This window comes from Pyrgilauda ruficollis, unplaced genomic scaffold, assembly GCF_017590135.1.
Source record: "Pyrgilauda ruficollis isolate IOZ18807 unplaced genomic scaffold, ASM1759013v1 scaffold20, whole genome shotgun sequence".
Taxonomy (NCBI): Eukaryota; Metazoa; Chordata; class Aves; order Passeriformes; family Passeridae; genus Pyrgilauda; species Pyrgilauda ruficollis.
The window spans coordinates 4490748-4501816 of NW_024519207.1; the positions used below are offsets into that span (position 1 = coordinate 4490748).

At 40.9% G+C, this 11069-nt stretch overlaps 1 protein-coding gene across 1 annotated transcript in view; it reads right to left on the reverse strand.

Moving 5' to 3' along the window:
* COG3 (component of oligomeric golgi complex 3) overlaps positions 1 to 11069 on the reverse strand; it is a 30139-nt gene extending 19070 nt beyond the window's left edge. Inside the window, exons 1-11 of the mRNA XM_041466991.1 lie at positions 10810 to 11069; positions 8793 to 8939; positions 8211 to 8272; positions 6377 to 6542; positions 5514 to 5588; positions 5300 to 5392; positions 4892 to 5017; positions 3000 to 3080; positions 2739 to 2782; positions 2402 to 2528; positions 1816 to 1907 (exon numbers count right to left, since the gene is read on the reverse strand). Coding sequence (XP_041322925.1) covers positions 1816 to 1907; positions 2402 to 2528; positions 2739 to 2782; positions 3000 to 3080; positions 4892 to 5017; positions 5300 to 5392; positions 5514 to 5588; positions 6377 to 6542; positions 8211 to 8272; positions 8793 to 8939; positions 10810 to 10977 — 1181 coding nt within the window. The 5' untranslated portion in view covers positions 10978 to 11069. The remainder of the gene's footprint in view (positions 1 to 1815; positions 1908 to 2401; positions 2529 to 2738; positions 2783 to 2999; positions 3081 to 4891; positions 5018 to 5299; positions 5393 to 5513; positions 5589 to 6376; positions 6543 to 8210; positions 8273 to 8792; positions 8940 to 10809) is intronic.

Consider the following 11069-nt stretch of genomic DNA (forward strand, 5'->3'; position numbering starts at 1 on the left):
CATGTTCAAAGTGATGCATGTCTTGGTTAAGACACCAACAGCACTCACTCTAGACATTTTTGCCATTCTCAATGCTCCCTTTGTTAATCACATATTAGGCACTAATGCTATTGCCAGTCTGAAAATCTGAAAATTCAAGTAATTTCCCAGTTAGAGTTAGAAATATAAAAATCAAGAACACTGAAGTTATCAGTGTGATAAAGATATTGAATTTACTGCACAATTTGTTTTTTTCTAATTCACAAAAAATGTCTGTCAATAGGACAACAACACTTCAGTTCCTCAGACAGGGAACAAAAATGCTCATGAAAGAATACTCACAAGAACCATTTTGAATGGCTCTTCCTTTGCATCCTATAGCACTATAAGCAACTAGGTAAAACAGCAACTCTCCATTTTAAAAGCAGAAACCAAAGAGAAAGTTTCACCAGCCTTCTTATTAAATACAATACTCAATGTCAGATCTTTGCTCTTGGGTAGAATTTCAGTAAACTCTTATCTCTACATGGACACCTGGCTGTAATATCTTCAGAGCACCTTAGCACTGCAGAAAATAAAATGAGGCTATGTATTATGCTAAGAGAAACCTAATAAAGTAGCTACTATTTTACACTCTTTTTTTAAACATTTTATTTAGATGTAGGCCAAAAAAAAGGGAAGAAAGTTCTTAGGAAATGAGGTAACTACATTCTATCAAAATTTAAAAAAAACACAAGTCTATTATCATTCTTGGTGTGAATAGCACTAGTGACAAAATTTCTGGCTGAACAACATTTTACATTGATTTCAATTAGGGATGTTTAGTCCACGATTTGGACTAAGATAACTGAACTGATCTTAAGAAAATTTATTTTGGTCACCTCAAATTCTGAGCATGCCCCACATGAGGCCACAACTCCTCAGAAAAGACTGGGCCTACTCTGGCACTGTGGTTTATCTCTAGTGAGGCTTTATGCAGTTTTGGTTTTCCTCTAGCTTTGAAGGACAGGGAGGGTAGTGGGCAGTCTTTTTTTCAGGTTACACATTTGTTTAACTTAAGCTGCACTCAATTTAAGACATTGCAACACTCAAAACCAGTGTCTTAATTACACTAATAGGAATACACTCAAATTAGGAACTTTATAGCAAGGGAACATGACCTACCCAAATTTCAGAATCAAGTATCAGTACTAAAACATACCAGAAAACTGGAGGAGGGGCATAATCTATTCAATTGCTTTACCATTACAGGTCTGTTGTAAAAAACTTAACAATACTTTTGCATTGCAATTACTGTGGGAAGCTGCAACCTGTCCCTCTTTTAGGTTTAGGCACGGGAGACTGGGACACTGTTCTTGTCAGGCAACCACTACCCTGCCTTCTGTTCAGCCTAAATACAGGCAACATGCTAATATTCCTTGACAGTAAGGGCAGCTCATTAAATCCTTCCAGAAAAATACCTGGAGTTCATCAGTCTAATTTCAGACCAAAGCAAATGAAAGCATTAGTGCAACAGGCTGTGCAAAACCAGCTGAGAGCTGTAGACTTCTACAACTGTTTTCAAAGAACCTGAGTATCTTTAACTCTTTCAGACTATCTACAGAGCATTTGCAAAGATTATTTATGGAGAATGAGAACTATCTGCTTTGCTTAAATAAAGAAGAAAACTAAGAACATCAAATTCCAATGCTAGAAGTGATTTGAGCTGTTTTTTTATCTTGCTAGTTCTTACCAAACCATTTGAACACAGCTCTGTTTGCCATAAAATATTGTTTGCTACATCACAACACACAAAATACAACATCAAGTAAAACAAAACCAGCATCTACCACCTACTCCAGTTTTGGTGTTGGTTTTGTGAAGAACTCATTGTAAAGCTGGTGCTCATCCTGGCATACATGGACCATAAAGGCACAACCACTTCGTACCTGTATTCACAGAAACACAAATACTTGATTATTAAATTCTTTTCCTTGCATCAGTATCACAAGAGATATTAGAGGTATTATTACTATGTATTATATATTGTGTTGTGATTATTACAGCTATGATTAAACTGAAAATTTGTAAAATTCAAAAGCAATGAGATGAACTCTAAGATTATGGGCTGAAAAGATGTTACTAGCCAAATAAAAGCTCACTGTACAACTTTTGTCCTTTTTTTGTTTCTGAAATTTAAGTAACCACATTTTATGCTTCTTTTCTATCCTCCCCCCTCTGTGAGGTTTGTGACAGGGTGGAGTTTTTACAGAAACAAAACATGTATGGCTTGAAAATATTAGTAGAATGTTAATGATTCAAACTCACAGACAACATAAACAATTCTGCATGTAAATGACTGAATTAAGTAAATTCATTTTTCCTGGGGGAGAGGGGACTAAAATGTAACAAAACCTTCACAACACATGATTACTTTACCTACCAGAGCACAATGATCTCTGTTATTCTGACTGGTTAATTCTGTAACAGTGCTAGCGATACTTGGACCAAGCAAAAGCTCCCGCTGGTCGAGGTAACATTGATGGATTTCATTGAGAACTTGCTGATACCTAGCCAAGAAATTAAAACAATAATGACATCCTGAAGATAATTTTCTGGCAACATAAAATACATTCTAATACCCTCTTAAGGTCTATGTAATTTCAATTTTTAAAACTTTCTTTTAAACAAATAATAGGTACTGTTTAACAGTACCTAAACAAAAGTAACTATTTTCAAAACTTAAAACTGTAGAAGATAAATTATGTAGACATACTCACTCTGGCATTTTTTCAGATCTTTGCTCTACTTGTTCAATGAGAGTCTACCCAAAAAAAAAAAAAAAAAAAAAAGAGAAAGAAGTATTATCAGTAAATTACTTTTTTGTAGTAATTGGAAAAGAGTTAGTAGTATTTTTCCACAGATACAATATGCAATCTTTGGACATTCACACTTGCACAATATGCAATCCCTGCATTCATAATAAATTCAAGCCTCGTTTTCCTAACTTCCTTTTTAAAAGTTAGTTACCAGCTACTTACTCTGACTTTGGGAGCAGCTGCTCTGAATTTCACATAAAACAGCGTGAAGGCATTGTCAGAATTTGGCACAGCTGAAGGATCCTGAAAGAAGAGATGAGTAATTGGTTAAAAAGCAAATAACTATATTTGGCTTCTAGTATATAATGGCTGAGATAATTAGGCTCTAAAACAGGGTATTGGTTGTTTATGCTTATGCTTCCAGTGGAACAGCTCTTTGCCACTTCCCACCAACAAAAGCAGGCTGGATTCAGAATTTAAAGTCAGATGGAAGAACAAAACCCAAGCGTTTCATCCAAGAGCCTCTACAGGGAAAGGAACATTTTCAGTAATTATGACATTCTCCATTAGAGACAGAAATTTTCTCTGGACCTGCCAGAGAAGTAACAATTGTTGGTCCTTAATATGTAGTACTAAAATGGAACAAATCTCCCTTTTATCTGCTGGTCCCAAGGCAGAGAAGCTAAGTTTCAGCTTGCATTCAAGCTCCAACCAGAATATCAAGTCTTGAGGCAGCTCCCCCTAGAGCTCCCCAGCCCAGCAGGGCAGACAGCTTGAACTTACACAAATTCTATCACAAACAAAGCAAAGCAGAGACCCAGTTTACACACCAAGCTTTCTTCCCCTTATCCCTACTGAAGTGAGAGAGAAGAGATGGTCCTCTTTCAAAACATGATGGGGACAGGAAAACTCCACCAACCTCACCTCCTATTTTTATCCCTGTGAGCAACCTCATCATCCTTCTACAAACTTACATCAAAACCTTTTTTTTAAATAAAACCTAGTTTTGTACCAAATACAAAAAATGTTCAATACCACTTAACCAAGACTTTCACTCCATGAGTACCCTTTCACAAGTTTCTATGAACACTGCCTAAAATTCCCTTATTTTAGGTGTGCGCTCTCAATTCTAGCATCTTTCACTTTCCTTGATTATCCCTCAGGACACCAAGTTTGCCTGAGCACAAGGTACACAACAATTATTTGGAGAAAGTATAAAAGTGCATAGGAAGAGACATTCCCCTCTCCCTTCTGCTGTGCCAGAATACTGCAGCATGAGACTCAATATTTTAATGAGACAAAAAAACCTCCCTGATCACATTTATGTCTACATCTCCCTGGAGTGAGGGGGAGTAAAAACCTGGACAGGGTGTCTTCCCTGGGACACTCCAGCATCACTGTCAACACTTTAAACTGAAACAAAAAATACTGGCAAAACTAATAGGAACCTGGCACAGTTGTTACCTGCAGCTACACAAACCACTGCAGAATAAATGAACATTTACGTGACCAAGAGCACCCAAGAATACTTACTGGAATGTAATACTGAAAGGATCATGGTATGAACTCAGAGTTGTGCTTTACAATTACCATCCAGTAACACCCAGCTCCTGTATACTTTTTTCAAGTATTCTCTTTAATCTCTCTCTGTCTCTAAAGCAATCCACCTCAAAAACAAAACACCACAGTACCCCTGTTTCTCCTGTGTACCTTCCCCAATTGGCAACAGACCAACAGCCAGTTCAGAGCTCCAGTGCACACCCTGGTTCAGGAAAGCAACTGTCTGGCCATCTGGTGTCTCTAACACAGTCTTTCATCCATCCATGGCCTTCACTAGTTTACTGCTCACCTACTTCAATTCACTGACTTCACCTTCTTCAATTTCCATCACTTTTTAATTATTAGTACTTATAAATCTTTTGGATCACTAGGTCTCAGTCATATTTGGCTGAGTATTGGACAACCTACACAAACACCATAGTGTTTGCATTGACCTATTTTCACAAAAATCTGCTGACACATCCCACCTTCAAAAAAAAATAAAAAGAGAGCTGTTTGATGTTATAATAGACATTTTAGTACAGCTCCACTTCCCACTTGCTGGTTCACCTTACCCTTTTCATTAACTGGGTTGTGAGGTTCTGTAGTGTATTCACAGTGTATGTCTTGATAAGGTGCATAGCTTTAGAAAGGCATTGTTTAAATTTCGTCAAATATACAGGATAGTCTTTAAAATTTGGCTGAAAGAAAGAAAAAAAAATCCACTTTAAATAGAAATAGTAAGAGTCAAAAATATCAAAATTTAAAATACATAACTAGCTAGCTTGTACAAACTAAAAGCAGTATTTTACAAAAATTAAGCAGAACAAGTATATTCAATAAAAATTTTCTACATTTATAAAGCACCATCCCTAACTTCACCCTGTATTTGGCAGAGAAAACTTTTTATAGGGAAAAAAAAACATTACAAAAGTATGAACACATAGTTGTGACAATTTAACCAAAAATACAGAATGACTTACATGTGATGAAATATATGCGATACAATCATCAAGTTTAGCCAGCATGGGAATGAATCCTTCACTGTTCACGGACAGCGTAGGGGAATTCAATTTCTTTGGAAAACAAGACAAAGCATCATTGTAAGGAACCTAAGCACATTACTGTTGGTGACTAAGTTCAACAGACAACTACATTTTCATTTTCTAAGACTATTAACAACGAAATAATACTTACAGTGTTGATGTTTTCCAGCTCATTAAAGTATGAAAGTTTCTGCTGGATGTTTTCAGCCAGGTCAACAAGTTCTGACTATTAAAAAAACAATAAATAAAAGAAAATCATCAACCTACCAAGTAGCTTAAATATACATATGTATACACATGGGTGTATAAAATTATTAAGCCTCCCTTTCAGCTCTCAGCACATACCATTGTTAAAAAGCTCCAAGTAACTTGCAACTGATTAAGTCCAACAAAAGATGCAGAATACAGCAGTGCTCTCTTGCTCTTTTACCAGAGACTGACACACTATTTTCAGTAGTGTATTTAAAATAACATATACTACAGGTTTGTCAGTATCCCACAGACAATGCTTCATACAAAAAGCTGTGCTACCATCAGTATTATGGAGAACTGTAAAAATCCTGCATCTCAGGATTGGAGTCTTAAAAAGTTCTCTTGTATCCAAGACTATGACTATGAAAAAAACATTCATTGTATCACTGTTGCAGCAATTCATCAGGAAAACGAAAGCATCTGGGAAATAAGCTCCCAACTTGAAGAATCTTGCAGCAAGCAGCTCAAAATACTTCTTCAAATGATATGAATTACTGATTCCAATACAGTTTGTACCTGTCAGGCATCAGTTACAAAAACTGCCCTCAGCTAACTTTCTTCATTAGGGCATATATTGACACATACTGAATATTTGACTGCAGAGCCTCACACCCCAGTTGCAGGTGAAACACTCCCAAAAAATTAGGTCCAAAGCAAACGGACGTATTGTTACCGCAGCTGATATGTTTTCCCAGCCCAAGAAAAAGAAACTGTCATTTAAGATGTCTTGCAGTTCCCAGTAATCCTTCCATCAAAGATTACCTGCTCTTTCAAAAGCTGTTCACAGGCCTCATGCAGTGTTCCTGTCTTTGTGGACACAAAAAGATACTGTTTTTGCAGTGACTCCAGGTGCTGAAGGGCACTATTCACATCATTCAAGATAGCATCACACTGCTCCTGAAAGCCAGACAAGTAATCCCTCATCTGTCTAGAAAAAAGAGAATCAACAGATAACAGAAGTAAAATTTCCCTTTCTGTATTTGCAAATCCAGCTGCCTGCAGGGACACCGCCACCACTTTTCTCCTTCTAGGAACAGGAGATCACTTGCATCAAGCAAGAGTGCACAATAAGCAGATGTTTCATCATCTTAGAAATAACAGAGCTGAAGGGTCTGGAATACCCACTCCATTTTCCTGACATTCCTTACAGCAAGCCTACCTAGAAAGCAGCAGCTTGCACCACACAGCTGGTCTGGAGGGTGTGAATACAGTCTAAATGGGCAGCACAAACACACTGACTTCTGCAAGCAGCCAAATTCTACCTGCCTTGCTCCCAACAGCGGTGTTAATTTGGGTCTCTTCTACATCATTTTCACTTTCCATTTAGAAATTACTTTTTCTCTCCTGAAGTAGCTGAAATTATCTAGAGGATTTAAAACTTACTGTGAGGATTGAAAGAGGCTTAGATGAAATAGATCCGGTGTCTAATGTCACCAGATTCGTCCGAGGCTCAATGCAGACAAAAACTCTACCTGATAACTAAATGTTATGTCAAGCATTCAGCTTATCTAAAGCATATTAAAAATTAATTACTCTTGGATGTCAGCTAAAACTTCAGAGTTCTACTTTACCATGTACAAAGATGCAAGTAATGCAATTCCCTGTATCCATGCACATCAGGCAAAGAAATTATTCATTTTCCTTCTGCACCTTTGGCCTCCTGCAGACAGTAGCATACTGCTCATTCTGCAAACCACTGTGCATCCATGGCACACATGAGCACATGTGTGCACCACTGCAAACACGTCAACTGACAAAGTGCAAGGCTGCTACTCCTTTTAGGTTCTTAATGATCAGATCACAGGATCAGTTTATGCTTCACCCTCTGCTTTCAAGAAAAGTCACGTCCTCAAATGTCAGAGCAAAAGAGAAACAAACAGCCCAAAGAAAAGCAGAGGAAAAACAGCAGAGGGAATACAGCAGCATCTCCTTGTGGCCAAGGGCAAGTTTGTGAAGTGTCAAAACAGAAGCCAGTTTCTATAAAAGGCCACGAGCAGATCTAGCTAAGTCATTCAGCTGCACTTCAGATTCCCAAGGAGTAATTGTCGAAGTCAGTGGGAAAGGGTTCTTCTGAGCCTGATGGGAAAGTCAGTTCCACAAAAACAGATGAAATGGCAAGGCTCAAAACTGGAGTTGAGCAAAGTGTCAAGGAATGCAGGGAATGCAGATACAGAGTGACAACCACAGTCACAGTCTGAGCCAAATGGTGAGAGCAGAAATGACCACCAGCCACATCTGCTTACACAGTCTCACCCTCAGAGGATGCCATTCCAATAGCAGAAGCAATTGAAAAATATAGGAAAGCTCTTAGAATGCCTTTGTCTACAGCCCTGTCTGTAAGCCAAAACTAATTTCCATCTGTCTAAATATAGTGGGCAGTTCAGAAGGAAATCTGCGTCCTCTTTAACTGCTCTGCCACCTGGGCAATGGCCTCTGGGAGTCAGGCACACAGCCTTGGAAAGCCTCAGCTGCTGCAACACATTCCCCCACTCCCCACGTGAGTGACTGTGAACCACGTGGTAACATTAATGGACAAGATGAAGCCCTTCAAGGGTGGAACTGCTTATAGTGAAAAGAACTGAGGAAGAGCACGTACCTATACTTGGCACCTTCATCTTGATCCATCTGTGTTTGCACCTGAGCAAACCAGGAGAAGAACTAGAAGAGATTTTATGGTGTGAACAATATAGACATCACATGCAATCAATTAAAAAAAAATCAAATCTATGATCTATGAAATGAAGATGAGCTTTTGTTAAAAACAGAGCTGTTTCAGAATTCAGTTATTAATCTAGGAAACTAATTCCTCACTGTGGGTCCCTTCCAACTGAAATACTCCATTCCTTCACTGAGTTAAAATGGTAAAGACTGGCTTTCAACTGGCTTTATTTGCACAAGAACAAAGGTATCACATTAGATAGTGGGCGTTCTTCTACTTCAAGAGCAACACCACTTTACTGAAGGGGTGCCTTATCCTCACATTACACTCCACTCCAAATGCAAAAAGTACCTGTCACTTAAGAGCTAAGACTTCAGTGTTGTTTTCCCCCCAAGTTCCCCCTTATGCATCTTGAAAACAGGCCAAAAGGTTTAGCAAACTCAGCAAAAGCTAGGTGAGACACACAGAAACTAACAGCATTCTCTGAAGATTACTGCATCTTGGAGGTCATTCACTTACCTGCTGTGCTGTTTCAATTCTTTCATCCTCCATCCCTAGTGTTGCAAATCCCTTCAAAAGGACATCCTCAGTGGATTCTGGCACCGCAGCTGGCAGCAGAACAGGCAGTGACTGGGACGTCAGGCTGCACAAGTCCTCAATGGGCAGCTGCTCACAAAACACCACAAACTTTGGTCAGGTAACTCACTGAGAATCCCTTCACATTGCAGCTCAACTATAAAGCAATCCAAAGCAGTGATGAGAAAATTACAGGCTTCTACTTTCGAAGAAAAAAATGCAACAGACATTTTACCTATCAATATGATAATCACAGAATCATTAAGATTAGAAAAAACCTCTGAGATCACTGAGTCCAACCATTACACCAACAACTACAACATCCATACATTTAGAAACATCATACAGGAACCGTCAGATTTTTTTGCCAGACATTCAAGGAAAATTCAAGACTGCTGCCATAATGTATTCAGAAGACAAAGAATAGCTCTGCTGAACAGGAACTTTTTTTTGGCCACAATTACTTTGTTTAAGCAAGAAAAACATGGAAAATTTAACTTGAGATAAATTGTATTTAAGTATGACCAGATACTATTAATAGCCTATATGGAAGAAATTAATTCAAGAAGAAAAATACTATTATATACACTTAACTAATATAATACCCTCTTCAATTACATGACGATGAATTGTATGTTTTCTGAGAACATCGATAGGGTAAAACCGAAAACACTGCTTAACTACAAACTGGTATCTCTCTAGAAAACAACTCGCTTAGTAAAATATTCCCTGCCTGGTAGTATTAGTCCAACAAAAAAAGAGCCATCAATATTTCAACTATTTGAGAAAAACCAGATTGCCATACATTGTCCAGCTTCCACACACCTCTCCAGCCTGGCTCCCAAAACAGGGCTGACCCCAGCAGGGGAGCCAGGGTTCCTCTGGTGTCTAATACAGAGGGAAAGGTGAATCCACCAGAGCCCGCTGTTTTGGACAGCTGAGACAACACTGTCCCAGCTCTCTGAAGAACTCAATGTCTTGCTTTGCTGCTGTCCTCACTGGCAAATACAGTACCTGCCTTGTTGCAAATAAGAACATCCTCTGATAGCAGGACATCCTTCTACAATCACTTTGGATGCCTGCCAATATTTACTTTTTGCATTCTGCTTACACAAAAAAAAAAAAAAAAAGAAACCAGGAAGGATTAAATGAAACAGGTGTATTTGAGGAAGGAATTGCTTTACACTCTCTCTTCTGCAGTTCTGAGCTTTCAAACACTTGCTGAGAGCAAGCTTTGTTGACTTTATGGCACCATATCTTACACTACGATCCTGTTTAAATACAAACCCCCTCCTGAAAAGTGCACTTAGGAACACAAGCATTCTGCTCCACCTCCCTTTGCAGACAAGGGAATGTTCATAAAGAATCACCTTGTCAGAGTTTGGAATTTTACACCGTGGGAGACCAAGTCCTCTATGGTGCTGACAAATTATTAAGCTTTTTATCCCTATTCCTGGCTTTCCTCAGTTTGTTCAGAGCCTGCAATTCATACCAGGAAATAACGTTGGCGCCAGCAGCTATGCATTAATAAGGATCAATTTAAGAGGACCGAGAGAATGAACTCCACGACTGAAGTTCCCAACTTCCGCAGGACAAATGCTGTAGGACTGAGGGCAGCAGCGAGGGCGGGCAGCGAAAGCCCGTGGATTCCCAGGGGAAAGCTCCCGCCGCTGCCTAACGAACCCTGCCAGACAGGGCGGGCGGGCGGCACGAGGCTCCTCGGGAGGGCTCCCAGAGGATCGAGCCCTGCCGGGGGAGGGGGCAGCTTGGGGACGCGGCTGCGGGCACGACCCGGAGCGCCGAAGGCGGCGGAGCCCCTCCGCCCGGGAGCGGCCGCGGCCCCGCAGGCCCAGCCGCCCTGCGCCGTCACCGCCGCCCGCCCGGCGACGTGGCACCGCGGCCCCTCCCGCCCTCGCTCCCGCCTGCCGCCCCTCCGGGCCGGGCAGCGCCGCCGCCTCACCTCGGCGGGCACCGGCAGGTTCTCGGCCGCCGCCTTCAGCTCCAGCACCGAGTCGGTCTGGCGGTCGCTGAGCGGCGCGGTGGGCTGCGGGCGGCGGTCCCAGAGACTGAGGCGGTCCCGCACGTCCCTGCCCGCGGGCGGCGGCTCCGCGGGCGGCGGCTCCAGCATGCTGCCGGCGGCGGGACGGGCGGCCGGGCCGGAACGGGCCGGGAGCGGCGCCCGGAGCGCGGCGGAACGCCGGGAGCGGGGCGGCGCTTCCG